This window comes from Rhinolophus sinicus, chromosome 1 (genome assembly GCF_057876585.1).
Source record: "Rhinolophus sinicus isolate RSI-liver-muscle chromosome 1, RSI-T2T, whole genome shotgun sequence".
Classification (NCBI taxonomy): Eukaryota; Metazoa; Chordata; class Mammalia; order Chiroptera; family Rhinolophidae; genus Rhinolophus; species Rhinolophus sinicus.
The window spans coordinates 184878253-184902098 of NC_142501.1; the positions used below are offsets into that span (position 1 = coordinate 184878253).

At 37.3% G+C, this 23846-nt stretch overlaps 1 protein-coding gene, 1 long non-coding RNA gene and 1 pseudogene across 9 annotated transcripts in view; 1 reads left to right on the top strand and 2 right to left on the bottom strand.

The window, feature by feature from the left end:
• Positions 1–5954, top strand: part of SGMS2 (sphingomyelin synthase 2) — a 154833-nt gene extending 148879 nt beyond the window's left edge. For all 6 annotated transcript variants that reach the window (XM_074322676.2, XM_088792364.1, XM_074322680.2 and 3 more), the window contains one exon: positions 1023–5954. In XM_074322676.2, the coding sequence (XP_074178777.1) occupies positions 1023–1226 (204 nt within the window). In that variant the 3' untranslated portion in view covers positions 1227–5954. The remainder of the gene's footprint in view (positions 1–1022) is intronic.
• Positions 1105–23747, bottom strand: LOC109452743 (uncharacterized). Of its 3 annotated transcripts, XR_016019004.1 has the most exons (4): positions 23656–23747; positions 19574–22662; positions 13378–13960; positions 1105–1222 (listed from the first exon to the last, which is right to left on the bottom strand). It is a non-coding gene; the product is annotated as an uncharacterized LOC109452743 (long non-coding RNA). The 3 variants fall into 3 exon arrangements; XR_016019003.1 differs by having other exon boundaries at positions 13378–13524; positions 19574–23692; XR_016019002.1 differs by having other exon boundaries at positions 19574–23692.
• LOC148759309 (ribonuclease MRP subunit p24 pseudogene) lies at positions 13974–18743 on the bottom strand (annotated as a pseudogene).
• Positions 23748–23846: the final 99 nt, after the last annotated feature.

Sequence of the window (23846 nt, forward strand, 5' to 3'; positions counted from 1 at the left end):
CTTCCCAAACTCTTGTACTCTGCCCCTGGTCCCAAGATGGAATTATTCCTCCCCTTCTCTGTGCTTTCCTGGTCTTGGTGTGTGTCCTTGGCTTAATAGAGTTTGTGTGCCATGACTTACTTACTTATGTTGGGATAGTCTTGCCATATTGTCTGATACATAACAATGCTTGAAGAATTTGTGAGAGATTGAAATGCATCCTTCGCAAAGGATCTAAATCCAATTCTCATTTAGTGGTGTCCACTAATACATGCTCTTTCCATGGATTTGTCTATCTTTTAGCTCTGTATCCTGCTTTGTAGTCTCATGTTGCCTTCTCTTTGTTCACTTCAGTCTAGATACCCTGGTTCCCCGAAAGTAAGACCTAGCCGAACAATCGGCTGTAATGCGTCTTTTGGAGCAAAAATTAATATAAGACCTGGTATTATATTATATTTATTACCTTACATTATATACATATTACATATTATATTATATATTATATTATATTATATTATATTACCTGGTCATATATTATAGTAAAATAAGATCAGGTCTTATATTAATTTTTGCTCCAAAAGACTCATTAGAGCTGATTGTCCGGCTAGGTCTTATTTTCGGGGAAACACGGTATCTGCTGATGCCCCTGAACCAAAATTTTCATCTTTTCTATTAAATATGTGCAACCTTCTGTGCTCTCCTTTCACTCTTCCACCTTCCCTGACCCGTAGACCTGACCACTCACACATCCAGAAAATTGTTCCTCCTGGATAACTCTCACATCCATTCATTCCTGAATTCCCATTCTCACTGGAATTGCAGGCAGAAGATTTGCATGAGCCACAAAGAGGGGAAAAAGAGTAAAATGGGGAAGGGCTGAGAGTCACGTCAGAGTTAGAGAAAAGGCGCAAAGACAACTACTGTTGTAATTCTTAAATTACTACTTTCCCTGTTAAATTACAGCGAATGACAGTTTAAGAAAAAAAATAGGATGCAAATCATGAAAAATATGTCTCATTTTACTTATTCCCTCCCTTTTACAGAACTTGAAGGTCTCTTCACAGACTAACTTCTTGTCTCGAGCATGGTGGTTCCCCATCTTTTATTTTTTTGAGAAAAACGTACAAGGCTCAATTCCTTGCTGCTTCTCCTGGCCGCTCTCCTGGCCTCCTGGCTGCTTTAAATCATCATGTAAAAAGTATTCTCGGGTTCAGAAGATAGGAGAAGATAATGAGAAATCGACCTGAGGAGCAAAACAGAGGCATCAGCTCTTATACCAAAAGAGGTATCACTGTAACCAAAGGTATAGTTTTGTGTTTTTTATTTTAGGGGAACAGACTGGTAAATGAAGAAGTGGACCAAATTTTGTGTAAATGATTAGAAAGATGAACAAAGTATTACCCTTTGACTGGTTTTTATTCATCCTAAGAAAGTTATATTCTCCTGTGGCTCTTCATTCATTGGTGACAAGCCCTCAACCTGGGATTTTACTAATGAGCTTGGTAAAGAGGTGCCAAAGAACATACTACTCCTTTCCTTAGTTTTTTTTTTTTTCCCCCCCACTAAAGTTCTCTACTTAAGAATTTTTTCAGGGTTTCTTTTTTTGTTGTTGTTTTTCTTCGAAGGTCAGAAGAATTTGTTAATGTTTTGAATAAACTATCTGGACAGATACTGGTACTGTGTAAATAGAATAACCTAATGTTGAGAGTGGACCTTAGCATTAGGCTTCTTCATGACGGGGTTGTGAGTAAACTTTGGGTGAACTTTGTTTCTACCCTCTCACGGGGAAGGTCAGGGTCAAGTCTGGGAATGTGCGCTGCTGCTACCGTCCAATGTTCTATGTATCGCTTTTACTTTATATTTCTAAATTGATTATTGAAAAAAGTGAAAGAGATATATCTAAGTAAATATGGAAGTATTTGACACACCCCACAAATTTACACATGTGTGTAATTCTTTCAAGATCTCTGTGACAGGTGCACATGGGGCTGTTTCTGCTAATGAGAGGTCCTCGTGTGCACACTTAGCTGCTATCTGCCTGGTAAATTTGTACCTGGTACCCCCAGGGCAGTCCAATGCATGAGAGCACTGGCTGAAAACACGTGTGTGAACTGATGCTCATGCCACGTGGGGAACAAGTCTGCATCCTCTCCCAGGTCTCGCCTTGTGTGAGATCTGTTTTAGAGCTGCTAGTTGGAACTCAAAAATATAATTGGTCACATTTCACTGAAAACCATTTTTTTCTAGTTACATTGTGCTTTATGGGAAAAACCAAGATGGAGTCCAAAAATTTAGTGCATCCTTGCCTTTTAGCAAGAGACCCAGCTTCTTAAAAATGCAGTGTTTATAAGAAGGACTAAGGACACATGCCACAATTGAGTCCTTTTACTTTGACCCTGAAATTACACCACGGTGCTGCACTGTAATTTACCATTGGAATCAGTGGTGTTAGTTACAACTACGCAACAAAAGGGGCAGCATGTCTAAAGTTCTTTCAGGTGATGCAAAAAAAAGGTGAACTTTAAAAAATCTGGTCAGATTTAATGCTACCAGATTTTGTGCATTGTTTAATGCAGTTGAATCCTTTAGATAATTCTTGGCTTAATTTCTTAAGACTTCTACCATGTTTCCCCGAAAATAAGACTGGGTCTTATATTAAGGTTTGCTCCAAAAGACGCATTAGAGCTTATGTTCAGGGGATGTCATCCTGAAAAATCATGCTAGGGCTTATTTTCCGGATAGGTCTTATTTTCACAGAAACACGGTAGTAACTTGAGAAAAAGATTTAAGGTTACAAAAGCATCAACAAATACTAGGTCAGAGGGCAGAGAGGCCAGTTGGGATGGAAAGAGGCAGTTACATTTATGTAAAAATTTCCCTCCACTTAGAATGAAAAACAAATCCATAAATACATCATTACAAAGTAGTTATCCTTGATTTGATACACAAAATTGACCTTCAAATTGCTTGAGAGAAGCACAATAGAAATTTAAATCTGTTCAGAAGGGTCATCATCCTTTGGTGCTAAAATTCTGTATGTGTTTTCAGTATGGCTCTTTCTCTGTGTCATAGAAGAATCATTACAGGAAAGGTAGTTGAATTCAAAGCCAGGAAGAAAGATTATCTAATCTGGGTATTTAAAACAAGACATGAAACCTTAAACCTCCTTGCAAGAAGTTTCTCTGATATTTATTATTAAACCAATAAGAAACATAGCTATAGCTTATGTCATGTGTTCAGCCATAATTCTACATAAGTTTCACTGGTTTTCATTTATTAAATATTGACACTTGTGATAGAACAAGGTGTTCTGGTTGAAAACATGATTTTTAAATGCCTGCTATCTGACTGTGAGGAAAAGCACCTGACCCTGAAAATCTGGGTTTTGCTCTCCTAACACTGCTATGCTCCTTGAGTCTCCTATTTAAATGAAACAACATGATACACTTTAGAACCTTATTCAACTGCATCTTAGATAACCCACTTTTCTTCTAATTAAATAAAGAAACAGTTAAGATTTTAAAAATCATGGTGTATTGATTGTTGGAGACTCTTGAAACAGTGAACCTTGCATTTTAGTCAGGTAATCCAGTTTTTTAAAACAAAACAAAACAAAAAACATCACCTTTTAAAGAACTTTAGAAACATCTGTGATCCCACATGTGAACACTGCTGCGCCCACATTCTTTACAGCGTGTCATAGCTCCATAATAAACACTGTGGAAGCACGTGATGTCAAAATAAGGGTGAAGGAGGGGATATCCGAGTTTCAGATGGGAAAATAAGAGAAATAATGAATCTCATTTACACTTAGGAAAGCAAACTTGAGGTTTAACCCAGTATGCTACCCTGGAATATAAGACAGAAACAATGACTAGACTTATTGTGGTCATTATTTTGCAGTATATAGAAACAGCAAAACATATGTTGCACATCCAAAACTAATATAATGCTATATATGTCAGTTATATCTCAATTAAAAATATTATGATCTTGCCCTTGAAACAAATTTTTGGAGCTTGTTTTCCTTGCTGATCAAGATATACTATCTTATCGATTATCATTGTTTTTGTAGTTTCTCCTGTAATTTAGTCCTTCTGTGCAATATCTATAACATATAATTCCTATAAATTATGCCACTTTTTTCTAAATTCTTTGAAATAGAAATGAATTCCTCTTAGATTCTATTTTGTGAGATCCTCCACTAGCTCTGAAAATAAAGCATCCTTCCCCAATTCCACCGGTAATTTTGAAATTTTAAATTTACTGGCATCGTAGGAAACAAGTTTTGCTATGGAAGGAAGGCTGTTTTCAGCGAGGGTGAGTCTAGTCTGGTTCATGGATGACGCTGCATCAGGTTGATTGCTGTATACCAGCGCCCCCTTGTGGAAATATATGACTTGGACCATAAACGCCACTTTTTCAAGTGTATTTTCGTGTTTTTAAAAGACATGTTTTTTATTATTTTTGCCAATAATCTGAAAGCATAATGCAAAAGGAATTACTTTAACGGCACTTTAAACCTTTCCCAAAGGGAAAATGTACTTAGGTTACAGGGAGTTGCCATTCTAATCTTTTATCCATTTGATCAAAGAAAATTTGCAGACCATTTTTACCTCTCACCATCACAATCATTAATGTCTCCCTTTATAACTACCGATACTTTGTTTACTTTGAAACACCAATTTGGCTGCCGTTTTAATTTTTGTTTTTACATGTTAGAACTCATGCAGTTTTTTTTTTAATTGAAAGTTCACATCTTGTTCCTTGAAGATTCTGAACTTTTTTTAAATTATTTTTTTATTGTTATTTTTGTTTAGCACTGTAAAACTGATTGAAAATTTAAGCTGGTCTTAACACACTTCTGTAATGTAAGGAAGTATAAGAAGGAATTTCTTAATAAATGAGTTTACATGTTCAAATCAAGCATATTATAAGTAATATGCCATGTGTTGAAGGCCTTTCTGTTTTATGTATAAAGATTCCTGGTATTTTTTAAAAATGTCATTGTGTTGCAATAATTTAACTCTTTTGACTTACTTGCTAAAAATATATCGTCTATTAAGAAGTGCTCTTGATTTCAGTACCTAAACACTGAAAATCACGTCAAAGGTAGCCAAAGATAAGTTTTTATATAGATACATACCTTAAGTTGTGTTTTATTTTATTATTCATTAATCTAACTATGCTGTGTTCTAAATGAATCATGAATGAGAGTAGTTCTTTATTGTGGAATTATTTAAAACTGTCCTTTAAAAGAAAAAACTATACACATAAGCTAATCTAGTTGTCAAATTGGGATTCATTGTTTAATTTACCTCCTATGCAATGATTAATGCTGCATAATGTATGGTTATGTTACAGTATATTCACAAAAGAAATATTACTACGGAGGTTTGAGAGGTAGCTAATTGCATTCTTTCGGAAATTTACTGTACTGTTTCAGTGTTAAGTGCCTTGTTGTAAAGTAAAATTTTAAGCCTAGAATTCATTATTTTCCTGACATATATTTTTCATTATGAAATTACTGTATGTTATTGTAACAGTTTTATTAAATGCTTATGTTTTAATCAAATATGTAAATTTCAGAAGCTCTTCTCTTCTCCCCACCAGTACCTTAGTCATGGGTCTATCATATGGGATTTGAATTCAGGTTCTTCTTTTGAAAAGAAGATTTTATCTTTGTTTAAAAATATGTTTTACTTGCTTGTGCTTTTGTGTTTGTAAAAACATTTCAGGAGGAATTTAGGAGTGTAATGATAGTTTGTACTTCAAAATGCCGTTTTACATTTACATTTTAAGTGCCTAATTGTTAGTTAAAACTAATTTATGTTTCTATTCTAAAGGGAATGTGTGTACTTGGTTTCTAATATCTTTGGCTTTACTTAAAAAAAAAAAAGAAAAGAAAAAGCAAGAGCCTATACTTTGTATTTACCCAATAAACCACCGTGACATAAACAGTCTTTTCAAAATAAGTACTACTGTTTCTTTCAATTTAAAAAAGTTGTTTTCTTTAATGATTTTTAAAAAATTATTTAGTTTTAAGTACATATTAAAACCACAAGAGGGCTATTTTCTTCAAGCACTATTTTTAAAATAAGCTGATAACCTTCACTTAATGGAACTGTGAATAAACTGGAATGTTATTTTTCCTGCCCTTGGATTTAAGGTGAAAATACCATTCGCAACAGTATAAGGTCATTCACGGAGAAGGAAAAAAAACGGTTACACGCTCCATGATTCTGATTCTCCCCTCTGAAATGTAGTAAATTGCAACCATATAAGAAAAATCTGTAGCATTTGACAAAGAACTTGTTCCAAGGACAAGTTTCCCTCTTAAACTAACTTCTCATTGTTCACAAAGGGACAAAATCATGGGTTCTTGAAGGAAAGCAGAGTCCTTTCTGTCACTCAGTTCTGAAGGAAATTTCATCCTCACACCTTCACAAAGGGGCCACCAGGGTAACGTCCTCAAGTAGACCTTGGTAGTACAGTCATTGCAACAGTAGATTGTGGTGAGTCGTTTGGGGAACCCCTAGCGAAAGGTGAAGGCGTGACCTCCAAAGACAAATTCAGTAAAAAAGCAACTCAGTGGAATGAGGGGACTAGGAGAAGATAAATATAATTCAAAGATTAAGTTGTTGGATATAGTCCAGGTTATTTTCGATTATCTGGAAACGATAGAGATAGATCAGAAGAGTCTTTCTGTCACCTGCACCCAGGCCTTGGATGAAAAGCTTGTCACAGTGATGGCCCCATCCTCCTGTGTGAAGCGTTGGCACACTGATTTTGCTGACCAGACCCTCAAAGACTGACCTGATCTAGAATGCATTGGACAAGGAACTGACGTGATGCTTCCCAGACCCTGACATCTAACATTTCATTTTCTTCTAATAAAATATGCAAGAATATCAGAAGCATGATACTAGAGTCCTCACTGATACAAGTTGGAATAGTAATGGCTTATGCACTATTGTGTGTCTACATAATGCATATTTAATTTAGATGTGACACATGGGACGAGGCATATTGTCGTAGATTTTAAGTTTGACACACATTCTTTAATCTTCCCCAAACCCTGCAACACAGGCAAAGAAAGAAGTGGTGACCCCATTTTGTGAGATGAAAGAGTTCATAGTGTCAGAGCTGGAACTTGAGTTTTGTTTTCTCTGTTGTGCTGCCTCCCTGTCATAATTCCTTTGGTTGCCATCACAGTTTATTAAAGGTGCTGTTGTTGTTGTTTATTTGTTATGGGAGTTTATTCCTTATCAGCCAGTTAGTTTGTTAAGAGGGAAACTGGTCCTTGGAACAGGTTCTTTGTCCAACGCTACTGATTTTTCTTATAGTTGCAACTGATGGCATTTCAGAGGGGAGAAAAGTCAGTGCTACTAGTGCAAAATGGCCCTGAAAGCACAAGGATCCCCAAGTGTGTGACTTATAAATTTGTTCAAATAGAGCAAATTCATTGCAAGTATCACTTCACAGGATAGTACATTATTACACACTTTAGCCTCACACAGGTTAATATGGAGACACCAAAGTGGATGTGGCCTTATCCCTAAATTCAGGGATTCAGGATTTATTCCCAAGGGAATGTCAAAAGGAAAGATGTGATGACCTGCTTTCGAAGGACAGCAAAGCTCTGAGGGAATGGAACAGTCTTGGAATCACGGTAGTCTGGGTCAATTCTGGCTGGGCTCCCCAAAGTGAAGCCATAGGATTGTTCGGTCCTAGCAGGAACTAGTGAGTTTTCTGGGCTGAAAATCTGTCCAAACCAATATGTGTCCTTGCTTCTGGCCAAGTTTTCTGAGCACACTATTTCAGTTCTTAGATCCAAGCATTTATCCCTTTTTCTTTCTAAGCTCTTTAAACAATGTATTTATTTGGGTAACAAGAGCCACTACTTTTGAGAAGCTACCACATTCAGGCCCTTTTAATAGGTCTCCTCTTATCTAATATGCACAGCGCTCCCGCCTGCCAGGTGAGTCTTACTCTGCTCCTTTTGCAGTTGAGAGAACTCCAGCTCAGAGGTAAATATGGGCCAAGGAGCACACAGAATCCAGTCCCATGAATGCCAAGGCCCATCATTTTCTCACTGTATCAGTGTGACAGAAGAGTCACCGATGTGCGAGGAATGCAGGAAAAGAAGATTTGCCTCTTCCAGAAATCTTTTGACAACCAGATTTTGTTGCTGAGAGCAAAGCTAAGGGGTGCCTGGGACTGAGCCCCTGAAGATTCCCTGACCCACATTTAGCAGAATTCCCCTCTCTACATTAACTCCAATCCTTTTATTTGTCAAGGTGTTCTTTTCTTCTTTATAGTCTCGTGCCCTATAATTGATGTGTGGTGAGTGGGGCAAAACTGTTGCCCAACCATCCCTCTCCTTTCCTCGCATACCTGCCTGAGGCCAGTGGCAGAAGGATGGCAGAGGGGCTCTGGGCCTGTGGGGGAACTGACCCCCCAGGGTACACACCCAAGGTATCCAGCATGAGGTCTTTGCTGGGAGGAGATGGTAATTTTGAACACGTTCTTTTATTATATCGGGTCAGTTTCCCAGTTCATGGTTTGAAGAGAATGTTCACGTTTGACCCTGGGGGAAAGACGTTTCCCCGATGTCTTAGTCAGGTTGGGTTGATGGAACTAAATCCCATAGCCATCTAAGCTTAGACGTGAGCATTACTCAGTTTTGGAGGCTGGAAGTCTGAGACTCGGGTGCCAGCCTGGTGAGGTTCTGGTGAGGACCCTCTTCCAGGTTTCCTTACACCTGGGGAGAGAGTTGTAGAATCTTTCTCTTACAAAGGGCAGTAATCCACCATGGGGCCTCCACCCTCATGACCTCATCTAAACCTAATTACATCCCAAAGCTCACGCCTAATACCATCCTATTGGGGGTTAGGGTTTCACATGGATTTGGAGGGGACACAAACGTAGTCCATAGCACCTGGGTTTCTAAATTTTATATGAACTCATCTTTTTATAGCCAAGTGCACTGCTTATAGTACAAAGTCTGAAGCTCTTTGGGTTCCGTGGTGTTTCCTCATCTGTGAGCCCTACCCGTGTAAGGCGCTGTTCCACTACTTTCAACCATCAGTGTCCTCTATCCTCTGTACTGCAGTGCTCAGTACTAATGAATGACGTGCTTCCTCACGCAGTATGTCACCTGTCTCCTGCAGAGGCAGTGTAATGGTGGCCCTGTGCTATCTGGATTTGAATCTCAGTTCTTCCAGTACTGGGTGTATGTAGAAGACCTTAAATAAGTTGCATAAACTCTCTGTACGTCAGTTTATCTGTAAGATGGAAATAATAATAGTCCATTTCCCAGAAATTGCGGGGAGCACTAAATGAAATATGTTGTTACAAGGTACACATTCAGTGAGTGCTGGCCAAATTCAGTTAACAGAGTTTAGGTACCATGATTCTAGCACTGAAATTATTAATGTATATCCAGATCTTGCCTGTCCTGAAGTTCAACTGCAGTCTCACCTCCTGAAAACTTTACCTTCTCCTTCTCTGAATCCCTCCCTAAAAGACACATACCATGTTTCCCCAAAAATAAGACCTAACTGGACAATCAGCTCTAATGCGTCTTTTGGAGCAAAAATTAATATAAGACCTGGTCTTATTTTACTATAACATAAGACCGGGTCTTATATAATGTAATATAATGTAATAAAACATAACATCAAGTCTTATATTAATTTTTGCTCCAAAAGACACATTAGAGCTGATTGGCTAGTACAAATCGCCAAAACGTGAGATGATTACTTTAAGATTTTAATATCCTATTTCCATACCAAATTAGAGTTCTTCAAGAGAAAAGATTGCCTTGGTTTTCATTTCAGTGTCTAATAAAGTTCTTATCATATACAGTGATACTCAGCAAATATTTATTGAATGAATTTTTTTAATGTCTTGTGTATTTGGATTAGTAACCAAATTTATGAAGACTCAATGAAAAGGAAATTGCTCAAATAATTTGCTTAAACCGAATAATTTGCTTTAAAATAATTGAAGCATTTAACAAACCATCAGATGTTTATAACTTGAAAATGTTTTGGTAGCGATCATATAACATGTTTTGGCCAAAAATATGGATTGAAAAATAGAGGCTGAAGTGGAAAATCCAAAGACGGTGGACTTGGCCCCTGGGTTTAATTCCTAAGGCAGTTGCTTCCCAGTCATCCAACCTTCAACAAGTTACTTTACCTATTGGAATCATCATGTCCCCTCCATAAAACAAGAGTGAAGAAACCAACTCCCAATATAATGGTGAAGATTAGAGATAATGTATAGGAGGGAACTTAATATTACCAGACTCATTAATGTATAATAAAGTCTAATCAGAAAATAAATTAGGGTTTTAAAAACATTTTTTAAATTGTAAGAAATTTAAGAATTTTTAAACTGTAAGGATTTAAGGATTTTTAAATGAAACATTTTCCATTTAATAGAAGATACAAATATTTGTCCTGTGTTACAAGCTTTTGGGTTACAGTTGAGAACAATGTCAAGCGTTTATTTCCAAAAGCCCCACTTGGCCCACCTTCCCCACATGATATATACTAAGATACATGAATCGTTTTGCTGTATCTCTTCAGAAACATCAAAAAAAGCGAGTGATATTTTGCTACTGTGGAAATATTTTTTCTAATAAAAAAAAGGACAATTCATTCAATAAGGTAAATCCTGGCCCTGCTGCCCTTGACCATGGATTAAGAATGATCATTTTATCCCAGTCATAAGTACCTACAGCTGGTCTACCACACTGGGGTGACATACAGTGTTGTACTACCAGCAAAGTTACTAGATTTCACCTGTAACCAGTAAGCTGACTTTTGAATGATCTGCATATCTATTTGAGAGAACACCAGAATTTGGGAAAGCCCAAAAGGTTGTTTAGATTAAATTATATCAGAGAGTTGAGCTCAAAAACAGAAAAAGTTGTTAAGGGCTGTTTTGTTATACAGCCACCTTCCTAAGAGAAGTGATGAGACGTCTGCTGGAGCTATTTGAAATGCAATTGCGCAAACAGAAAAATTCACAAATGTATGGAAGTTAACCAACACACTCTTAACCGTGAGTCAAAGAAGAAACCCCAAGGGATATTTGAAAATACCTTGAGACAAATGACAATGCAGACATAGCATAGCAAAACATGTGGGATACAGTGAAAGCAGTGCTAAGATGAAAATTTATAACTATAAATGCGTACATTTAAAAAAAAGCTCTCAAATCAACAATTTAACTGTAGACCTTAAGGAACTAGAAAAAGAAGAGCAAACTAAACTCAAAGTTAGCAGATAGAAGGAAATAAAGGTTAGAGGGGAGAAAAATGAATAGAAAAACAAATCAATGAAACCAAAAGTTGGTTCTTTGCAAAGAGCAACAGAATTAACAAACCTTCAGCTAGATTGATTAAGAAAAAAGAGAAAAGGCTCAAATTGCTAAAATCAGTATGAAAGTGGGGACATTACTATTGATTTTACAGAAATAAAAAAAAATCAGAGTACTGTGAATAATATGCAAGCAAATTATGTGACTTAGATGAAATGGGCAAAGTCCTAGAAATACAAAACCAACCAGTACTAAATCATGAAGAAATAGAAAATCTGAATAAACCCATAACTAACAAGGAGAATTGAATTAGTAATCAAAAACCTTCCAACAAAGAAAAGCCCTGGTGAATTCTTCCAAATATTTAAAGGAGAAGAAAACACCAGTCTTTCTCAAATTCTTCCAGAAAATTGAAGAGAAGGTAATATTTCCTAACTCATTCTCTGAGGCCAGGATTACCCTGGCACCAAAGCCAAAGACACGAAAAGAAAACTTAAGACTAATATGTTTATAAATATTGACACAAAAACCCCCAACAAAATATTGGCAAAACCAAATTCAGCAGCATATTATAAGGATTATACACCATGACCAAGTGGGATTGATTCCTGGTATGCAAGGATGGTTCGACATGAAAATCAATCAATACAATACACTACATTAGCAATGAAGCAGAGAGAAAAATGATCATTTCAATTGAGGCAGAAAAAGGCATTTGACAAAATTCAACACCGTTTCATGATAAAAACACTCAACAAACTAGGAATAAACACAATAAAAGCTATATATGAAAAACCCATAGCTCACATCACACTCAATGCTTTTCCTCTAAGATGAAGAAGATGACAGAATGCCTGCTTTTGCCACATCTATTCAACATTGTATTAAAAGTTCTAGCCAGAACTGTTAGCCAAAAAAAAGAAAGAAAGAAAGAAGAGGCATGCAAACTGGAAAGGAGGAAGTAATTAACTCTTTTCACAGGTGATATCATATGTTAAAAACAAACAAGAAAAATAAAGATTACATGCACACAAATACTTGTTAAATTAATTCAGCAAAGTTGTAGGATACAAAATCAACAAAAATAAAATCAGTTGCATTTCTATACACTAACAATGAACAATCTGAAAAGGAAATAAAAACAATTTGATTTACAATACATAAAAAAAGGAATACATTCATCCAATGAGGTGAAAGACTGTATACCTTAAAAGTACAAAACATTACTGAAATCAGTTAAAGAAGACCTAAATAAAGAGGAAGACACCCAATGTTCACAGATTGGAAGACTTAATACTGTCAAGATGACAATATTACCCAAAGCAATCTACAGATTCAATGCAATTCCTATTAAAATCTCAATGGTGGTTTTTGTTGTTGTTGTTTTTACAGACATAGAAAAGCCAATCAAAAGTTCATATGAAATCCCAAGGGACCAAAACAATAGCAAAACAATAGTCAAATTATTTGTCAATACACTGTCTCTCAGTATTCCTGGGAAATTGGTTCCAGGACCTGCCTCAGATACCAAAATCTGCAGATGCTCAGGTCCCTTATATAAAATGTTGTAATATTTTCATATAACATATGCACATCCTCCCATATATTTTAAATTATCTCTACTGACAATACCTAATAAAATGTAAATGCTATGTAAATAGTTGTTATACTGAATGCTTTTTTTTTTTTTTTTTTTTTTTTTTTTTTTTTTTTTTTAATGTTTCCAATGTGCAATTGTATTTTGAGTCCCAGTTCATTCACTGGCACTGCCCCTTTTCGGGTTGATATACTTACAAACATTACCTAAGAGTTCTAAAATCTGAAAGGATCACATCGAAAGTCACCATTGTCCTTTTTGCAGTTAAAGCCCAAGGGGCTGTGCTGAGGGTGAGAATAACGGATAGCATGAACTAGGACATGTTGAACATGATTCTGGCCTACAGATCAGCTCTGTGACACCACAGTGCTTTGTGATACTGAGACAATTATTAGATCCTCGTTCCCTCTTGCCCCTTTTCCACCCGTTCCTGTTGATTTGGTTTCCTCTCTCAGGGGTCTGCTCACCTCTTCCCTCTCTGGCTCACGAGGGTCCCCTTTTCATCCTCACGATGGCTGCCTTTAGTTTAGCATAGGCTTGCTGCAGTCCACAGGTCAGTGGTGCTTGCTGTTCCTGGCTCCACATCTCAGGACATTTGGGTTTCCACCTGTTGGCTATTAGTAATGCTGCAATGAATACTCATATGCCAGATTTTGTGTCGACATGCTTTCAATCCTCTTGGGTCTATACCTAGGAGTGTGTTTGCTGGCCATTTATTTTCTTTGGAGAATTGTCTGCTCAGATTCTTTGTCCAAGTTTTGTCTTTTTATTATTGAATTTTAAGAGTTCTTTAACAGATATATAATTTGCAAATATTTTCTTCTATTTTGTGGGTTATCTTTTCTCTTTCTTGATGGTATCCTCATTTGAAGCACACAAGTCTTTAATTGTGAGGTAGTCCAATTTATGTTTTTGTTGTTTGTGCTTTTGGTGTTATATCTAAGAAACCGTTGCTTAATCCAAGGTTCTGGAGATTTAGTCCTATTTTCTTCTAAGAGTTTTGTATCCACACTATAATTTTAATAACTTATTTAGAGAGGCCCAGAGTTTCTGCCAAACAGAAAAGAAAGTCACAAATCCATGGTGTTTTTCACTTGCAACTAAAGATATGTAAAAACTCTCCACCTACCCTAGGAGTTCCTACTTTTGCTAGTTCTTATCCACTTCCCAGTAATGTGGCTGGAAAAGATCTTAGTTCTAAACCTAGTGTGGAACAATTGGGCTAAGGAATTGGAATTAAAATGTAGTAGTGTAGGAATATTTGCAGAGCTTGTGCTATGTGCTGGGCAGGAAACTAGGTGCTAGTGGCCCAGGTGAGATCACCCAGACCTGCACAGAGCTCATAGGCAGTTAGAGACACAATCAGAAACAAACTACAGGGTCACCAGCACTGTTGATAAAGTGTCCCCTCATAATGCAGTGGGGTTGGAGTAGACAGCAGTTTCCAAAACCATGTGCAAAGGCCCAAAGCTGGCAAGAACATGGTGTGTTCTGAGAACTGCAAAGAGCTCACTATGGCTGAGTGATCAGGGAGAGGGGTAAGCAAACAGAAGAGCAAGAGTTCAAGAGAAACAGATGTTCCAGTGAGAAGTTAGCCAGAAAGGGGAATTATCTGTCATGACCAAAGTATTATGCTAGGTGCTGTGGACACAAAGGGAAGGCCCAGCCCCGCAGCCTGTGGCTTAGTCTAAAGTTCAGAATGATGATCTCACCATCCCTCTTTAATGCTGACACTCGCTGGTGTAATTTCACTTCACACAACTACAAGACCTACTCGTTAATCACCTTGGCTTTTCACAGTTTACCAAGCCCTAATGGGAGAAAAATAAGTTTTAAACTGTAAGCCCCAGAAAGGCTTGGAAACAGATCATAGTTTAAAGTATCTAAATTATTTAATGAGTTTTTAAAAAACAGGTTGAATACCATCCTAGCCTATCATTTTAAAAAAGTATATCTGTATTCCAGAAAAGATTAACATAGCTAAACTCTTACGTTCTATTCTAATGTAAATTTTAGAACTATAAATAAGTCTTCACCAGAGCACATGAAATGCCACTGATGGTGAAGTATTACCAAAGAAACAATAGAAAATTGTAAAAATGAAAAATTTGGTGTCCAACTTAATCATCTATAATCAAGAATGTCCCATATATCTACTTTTGCGTGCAAAACAGGAATAATGTTAAGATTTTACTAGTATGCAGTCATGCCGATGCTTGTGGGAAAACAAGCACACATGCACTTGATCCTTTTTCTGAATTAGCAGTAAGGCTATAGAAATCCAGAAAGGAGTAAGTAGACCCTCTCATAAAGCTGTTTTTCTAACTTTAGTTTCAGAAATTGCATTAAACATTTCTTGTTTTCATAGTACATCCTTCACAAAGAAGATAAGAAATTTCTGAAGTCAACCTTTGTTTTCGTTTGGGATTCACTCTGACTAAGCAACAATTTTAGTTGAGAAAAGTGTTTCTTTGTTTTGCTCACATTCTTTGAGGAGTTAGTGGGTGTTGACTGGCCAGAAGTAGGTGTTCTGAAAGTCAGTGCTGGGCTCTTGCCTCTGGAACCAGATGTACCATGATCCAGGTTTGCAGAACTTCGAGTTTTTCTCTCTGGTGTCTTCAGGCTGAGTTTCCGTGTAGGAGTGGTAGGATTGTTCTTCAGTGCTGACAGAAAGCTTCTACTTTTACCAGGATGTTTAACTGTTTTGTTACATGTTTTACAAGTAACCAGCAATACACTTTTGGAGTCTTTATACTTTTGCACAATTTTTGCTTCTTTAAAACTGAGTGTATTTCTTGCTTCTCGATTAAGAAGTTTCTGTATTTTGGCTGTCAGTTTGGGCTTGGGTTTGAGGCGCACTCGAGAGTTATCCAGAACAAGCAACTGGAAACAGTATGGACATGTTCCTTCAAAAATGCTTTCAGCATCTTGTGACGAACTGCAGGTCCAGAGGAGATAGCGGGCCTGGCCTGGGCAGCTATCTCGTAGTTTCCACGCCGTGGCCCCAATGTAGTGCTTCTGCCTCCTCGCCACTGCGTCCCCACACAACTAAGCTATACTGAATACTTTTGATCATAGGTGGTTGATTCCTCAAATGTGGAACAAGAGGATATGGAGGGCCGATTGTATAGCCAAATTTGCCAGAATAGCCAAAACAGTTTTGAAAAAGAAACAGTGAGAGGTTGCACACTTCTGATTTTAAAACTTACTATAAAGGTACAGTTGTCAAAACACTGGTACTGGCATAAGGATGGACATATAGACTAATGGAATAGGATGGAGAGCTCAGAAATAAACCTTTGCACATCTGGTCAATCAATTTTTTTTACAAAGGTATCTTAGTATATACCATGTGGGGGAGGTGGGCCGAGTGGGGCTTTTGGAAACAAACACTTGACATTGTTCTCAATTATAACCCAAAAGCTTGTACAACAGGACAAATATTTGTATCTTGTATTAAATGGAAAATGTTTCATTTAAAAATCCTTAAATTCTTACAATTTAAAAATTCTTAAATTCCTTACAATTTTAAAAATATTTTTGAAATCCTAATTTATTTTCTGATTAGACTTTATTATACATTAATGAGTCTGGTAATATTGAGACCACTCATTGGGGGAAAGAATAGTGTTCTTATCAAATAGTGCTGGGAAAACTGGATATCCACCAGAAAAAGAATGAAGTTGGAACTTGCCATACGCTACACAAAAATTCACTCAAAAAATGAATCAAGACCTAAATGTAAGAGCTCAAACTATAAAACTCTCAGAAGGAAGCATAGATGAAAATCTTCATGACCTTGGATTAGGCAATGGTTTTTAAAGCATGACACCAAAAACACAGGCAATAAAAGAAAAAATAGATAAATTGAACTTAAAAACCTTTCTGCATCAAAGGATAACATTAAGAGAGTGAAGAGACAATCACAAAACGGGAGAAAATATTTGCACATCATTTATCTGGTAAGGGATTAGTATCCAGAATGTATAAAGAACTCCTACCATAAAACAACCCAATTCAAAAATGAGCAAAGAATTTGAATAGACATTTCTCTAAAGAATATATACAAAAGACCAATACGCACTTTTGAAAAGAGGCTCAGAATCATTAGTCATTAGGAAAATGTAAATCAAAGCCACAATGTGATACTACTTCACACACATTAAGATGGCTATTATGGGGCGGGGAAAGAATAATAACAAAATAGCAATTTTTGGTGAGGATGTAGAGAAATTGGGACACTCATCATTGTTGGTAGGAATGTAAACTGGTACAGCCACTGGAAAACAGGTTGGTGTTTCCTCAAAAAGTTGGACATGGAATTACTATCTGATTCAGCTACCCAAGCTTAGACATATACCTACACGAATTGAAAGCAGGGGCTCAAACAGATATTTGTGCACCAATGTTCATAGCAGCATAATTCACGATAGCCCCAAATGGAAACAACCCAAATGTCCATTAATAGATAAATGGATAAACAAAATGTACTATGTACATATGATGTAATATTATTCAGCCATAAAAGAGAATGAAATTCTCAAATATGCTACAAAATGAATGAACCCCAGAAACATTAAGCTAAGTGAAATAAGCCAGACAAAAAAGGGCAAATATTGTACGGTTCCACTTGTATGTGGTATCTAGAAAAGGCAATTCAGCGAGACAGAAAGTAAGATAGAAGTTACCATTACCAGGTGCTGGGAGGCGATGGTGAGTTATTGTTTAATGGGCACAGAATTTCTGTTTGGGACGATGTAAACGTTCTGGAACTAGATAGTAGTGGCAGTTACACAACACTGAATGTGCTTCATGCCACTGAAGTTTACACTAAAGATGGCTAAAATGGTAAATTTTATGTTATGTAAATTTTACCACAGTGACTAAAAACCCCCTATATTTATTTCAGCACTATTTGTAATAGAAAGGAAATGGAAGTAACCTAGATATAGAGGGTTTTGCTGATAAATTGTGACACACCTAATGGATTTCCTAATGGTCTTGGTTTCACCTCTGCCCCTTTACAAAGCATCCAAAGTGATTCTATTAAAACATAAGCCAGATGTTGGTATTCCTTCTCAAAAGCACTTCTATGGCTCACGATTTTACTCAGTAAAAGCTAGAGTCTCTACAATGACCTACAAGGCTACCTCTTTGATTTCAACTTTCCCACCCCTCCCCTTGCCTACCTCACTCTAGCCTTGTTCCTGGAAAAACGCCAGCATAATTAGCCTCAGGGCCTTGGCACTTGCTGTCTCCTTTGTCTGGAATGCTCTTCCCCTAGGTATCTGCAAGCCTTCCATCAAGTGGCGAGCTATCGAAGACAAGCCTTCCCTGAACAGCTTATATGAGATAGCGTGTGCGCACAAACACACACACACACACACACGCAGATAGCAGTTTCTACCATCCTCTTCATGTGCCTTTTTTTCATCCATAGTACTTATCACTGACACATTATACACTTGTTCATCTTATCTGTCTTCTCCCATGAGAGAATAAGCTCCTTGAAGGGCAAATACTTTGTTTTGTTCACATAGTATTCCCAGTGTCGAGAACAATGCATGACATTCAGTGCTCAGTAAATATTAATATTTATTGAATGTGAGTCCATTCAATGAAATACCAGACAACTGTTTTTAATGTTAAAAAATAATCTTAACATTATTCCTATTTTGCATGCAAAAGTAGATATATGGGACATGCTTGATTATAGATGATTCAGTCGGACACCAAATTTTTCATTTTTATAATTTTCTATTATTTCTTTGGTAATATTTCACCATCAGTGGCATTTCAATACTGGGGGAGGCAGATCAATACTCACTGGCATGATAAGATTCTCAAAAAGAGAAAACAACAAAAAAACACAAAACATCATTAAGTGAAAAGAGCAGGTTAGTGAACCAAAAGTATAGTATGGTGCCATTTGGGGGAGAGGGAGGAAATCTATGTAAGCATATAAGAAATCTGAGAGTATATGTATCACACTTTTAACAGGTTATCTCTAAGGTAGAAAAGCAAAGTACATGTACTTGTGTGTGAGTGCAGTGTGTGAATGTCTGTGTGTATGTACTTTGTTTTATGTAGCAATAGACTTAGCACCAATTGTATGTCTTGATTTATTCTACTGAAATAATCAAAAATGTATATATCACAGTATTGTTCATAATAGCAAAAAAAATAAGTAAATAAAATTGAAAATAGCCTATGTATCGAGAACAGGATATTAGATAAATTTCAAAATACTCCTAAACAACGAACTAGATTTTTTGAAACACCAAGTTCAAATAATAGCCTGCAGTCTAAGTCTAGCTGCTGTCTTTTTTACATAAATAAAGTTTTATTGAAAGATAGCCATGTCCATTTATTTATATATTGTCCATGGCTACTTTCCTGTTCCCACAGCAGAGTTGTGCAGTTGTGACAGAGGCCATATGGCCTGCAAAGGCTGAAATGTTACCTTTTTGGCCCTTTACAAGAAAATGTTGAACCCCTGGACTAGAGAACAGCAATTAAAAATGATTTGTGGGAGAACAACATGGAAAATGTTAAGGATATATATTTATTCACATATCTACTCAATATGTGAGTATTATAAATAGAAATATTTATAAAGCTTAAAATATCGATGTATGAAAAAAAGACTTGGAAGATACATACAAAAATGTTAAAAGTGTCTTGTCTTCTTCACATGGGCGATCGGTGGGAGACCTGGTAGGAAGTGTGCATTCGCACATTGCTGGTGTGACCTCTTTCTTTTTTCTTTTCCCGAATAAACTGTTCTTTTGGTAGAGAGGAGAGAGGGGGAGGAGGGAAGAAATATTAAAAGTTACTTCTGAGTGGAGAAAATAAAAAGGTGATGATTATTCTCTCCCTTACAGTTTCCTGCATTTTCAAATTTTCTACAAATGCTATGTATTACTGTTTTAAAAATCAGAATGAAAATTTGACCTTTTATATATCTGGCTTGCTTTGAGTATATTCTTGACTAAAAGAAAAAGTAGATAACCTTTCAATGCCCTTCCGAAAATATGATTCATCATGAGACTTAGAAGTGAGGCGTCATTATTTGGCAAAGGGCCAAGCATTCTTAGCTGAATCCGGAAGGAACAACCTTATGTTAGTTTTGTTGAGGCAACCAGCTTATACTTTACTTGTAAATGTACTTATTTTTTCAAATTTTATTGACTGAGAATGTTATTAATCAGGGGCCAGGTTCAAAGACCTGACAATCTAAGAGGGCGAACATCAGAGATTGGAAGAATTGTGCAGGCTTTGTGTTATGGCTCTCTCATTTTACTACCTCACATGATGAAGAGTCAGAAAAGTTAACAGCTTGTCCATAGCACCCCAGATAGATGTGGGCAGAGGTCCTGTGTGGTTTCCACCCTGACTTCTGCATAATAAATGGAAGTCAGTGAGCAAAAAGAGAGAAGCGGGAATTTCAGCAATGCCTCCGCCTACATAAAAATCAAACAGGGATCAGTAACGATTATGGGCAGGCTAAAGTTAGAGTAAGTTTGTTTTTTTAAGAGGAATGTTACTCTTTTTCTTCTATTCCTTTTTATTTACATACTAAAGTACCCATCACTGTTGTTATATTAGGTTGGTGCAAAAGTAATTGCAGTTTAAAAGGTTAAAAATAATTGCAAAAATTACAATTACTTTTGCACTAACCTAATAGTAACAATATATCACGTAACTGTTACTGAGGACATCCACTTCACAACAGGTAACTAAGTTTTCTTACTTCACCATGTCTTTTTCTTCCAAGATACTGGATTTTATTTTTTATTTGTTCTATCGAAACATAATTTAGTAGTGTGAAATGCACAGTTCGGTTTTAACAAATGGATATACTCAAGCAACCAACACTCCAATCAAGATGGAAAACATTTCTACCACACCAGAAAGGTGTCTCATGTCCCTTCTCAGTCAATCCCACCCTCTGTTGTGATTTCTATCACCATAGGTTAGTTGTCTCTTTCTAGAACTTCTTATAAATGTAATTATTCAGTATGTAATCTTTTATGTCTGGCTTTTTGAGAAGCATGATGTGGGGGTGTATCACAATTTATTTCTCCCCTTCTCCCCCCACGTTTTTCCTCCTCTTATTTTGAAGGATACCTGGACTATTTCTAGTTCGGGCATTAAATAAAGTTTGTTTCAATTCTGGCACCACTTTGTCTAAATAAAAGGAATTGGATTTTATTACTTTTGAGATTCTGCCTTCCACTAATATTTAGATTTTTCAGGATCCTCCCTGATCTCCTTTCCCGCAAAATATCAGTATATACATGCAACTGGAGAAAAATGAAGTGGGGAATATTGAAGATGAGCAAGTTTATTTATTTATCATACAAGCCTAAAGGCTGAATATAGAAAACAAGTAAATATCTTGGCCAGTCTCACAATCTAATGTTGGAAAGGGTAGGTAAAGCTGCAAAGGAGGTTTAAAAAGGCAGCAGTAGTGCCAACCTATAGAGTTTACGGCATTATCAGGGCTCCAGTGGTAATTATTATAATTATAGCTTGTACTTATTGAGCCTTAATTGAATGTTAGAACGTGTGCTAATTATTTCATCTAATCCTTACACATGATGTAGGCACATTTATTATCCCAATTTTAGGTAGAGCACGTGGACACTCAGAGGATTCATAAAGAAGCACATAAACTATATACAAGGGACTTAAAGGAAATGAAGAGCTTAATTTTTAAATGGAGTGGTGCAACTAAATATAGTACAGTTTCTTTACTTTCTCTTTTTATTAGCATTTTGCAAATCTTTTTAAACCATAAATCCTTTCTGTTCATACTCACTGACTCTGGTCGGGTATATTGTGTGACATTTAACTCCCAGGGAATTACAAACCATCTGGACAATTGTTGTTTTACAAATGGAGTAATTTTACACCACTCATGATAACAAAATAATAAGGACTTAAAAATATTTTGGATATACTGTTACTAACAATTCTGGCCAATATCCATGCACAGCAAGAAGGATTTCAGTAGGAAAGTGAGTGGTTTAAAAAAGATCTTTGGGGATTCAATAAAAACATGATTTTATTTCCTTAATGCTCTCCTTGTTTTCCTTCCCCTCTGTCCCCACCCCAAAGATCTTTTAGTATTCTCTTCTTTTACTGCTACAGATTTTTTAATTATTCTCCTATTTAAAACAGGAAATATGGAGCAGAAAACATTCCTTTTACTGGCAAGAGAGCCCTGAATATAATTTGGGGAAATTCATCCCTAAGCACTAGATGAGTTATGTGGCTTCATGTTTAAAACAGTTTATCCGTTGTATTATGAACAATACAGCTTCCCGTATTAGTTTGCTAGGGTTGCCATCACAAAGTACTACAGACTGTGTGGCTTAAACAAGAGAACTTCATTTCCTCACAGTTCTGGAGGCTGATCATCCAAGATCAAGGTGTTGGCAGGGTCAGCCTCATCCAAGGCCTCTCTCCTCGGTCTGCAGATGGCTGCCTTCTCACTGTGTCCTCACTTGGCCTTCCCGCTGCGCACACATGTTTGTGTCCTCATCTCCTCTTTTTATGGACACCAGCCATACTGAATTAGGATCCACTCATATGACCTTATTTTACCTTAATTACCTCTTTAAAGGCCCTGTCTCCAAATGCAGTCACATTCTGAGGTCCTGGGGGTGAGGGCTCCCACATGTAAATTTTTGCAGGAACACAATTTAGCCCATAACACTGTCTATCTGCAATAAAGACTTGTTAACCTATCGAAATAAGAGAATATTTAGGAAAACACAATAAATGCAATTCTGTCTTGTACAAGGGGTGTCTGTTAGCGTTGTTAAATTAGTGACATTTTCCAACTATCCTACAATCATTTGTGAATTGAAGTTGCTTGTAAGGAAAGATGTCATTGGCTACTATTTCAGAGAGCAAGGCTATGAGGAGAATCAGCTGATAGGCTGAAGATCGTATCTGCAAACAAGTACAGCGGTTTAAACTTTTAAAATTCTCTAAATTCAAAAAAATGAGAAAAGTAATCTAAACATTAATGGTTAATTATAGAAGATATGAGGTAGTTTTTTTTAAGCTTAAAATAACTTATGAAGAACAAGGCAGAAACAGTATCAGTACAGAGTAGACCTGAAAGTTAGCAGAGCCTATCGCCCACCCACCACCATCCCTGCCCATCCTTGCCTCAGCTTTGGCCGCCTAAACCTAATTCTACTAATTGCGTTTCCATCATCCGGCTCTCTCCAAATCCTGATTTGGCTAAAGAAGTAGCCTTGTCTTGGGCAGCGGGCTGGCTCAGTTAGTTAGAGCAGAGCCCTTAACAAGAAGGTGGGTGGTTCAATTTCCCGCATGGGATGGTGGGCTGCGCCCCCTGCAAATAAGATTAAAAACGGCGAGTGGACTCGGAGCTGAGCTGCGCCCTCCACAACTAGATTGAAGGACAACGACTCGCAGCTGATGGGCCCTGGAGAAACACACTCCCCAATAATTTTTTTTTTTTTTTTAAGTAGCCCTGTCTGATTGCTACCAAGGTGTGGGGTGGGTACCCCACTCTCCTGGCTCAGGGTGGAGGTGCTGGGGTGGGGGCTGAGTCCCATCAGAGGCCTGTTTTCTATGCATAACGTATGCACTCGGCGGACAAATGAAAGACTCAAGGAACTCCCAAAGCCAATCACAGCGCAACAATGTGCAGCAAACATCGTTGCTATAAATACCTATAGGAATTCCCCTGGGCCAAGCCCCACCTAGAGAAGACACGGTCCGGGAATTAAGGGCGAAACTTTCTGACTGCGCCACCCGCCCCGTCCTGCATCATGTGGGCTTCATCCGCGGCGCGGCGAGCGCCTCCCCGTTCCGCACGCGCGTCGCTGGTTAGGGGAGGTGGGGAGAAAGCGGGGAGCGCAGCCAATCCAGTGCGCCCGCCGCCGCACCTCCC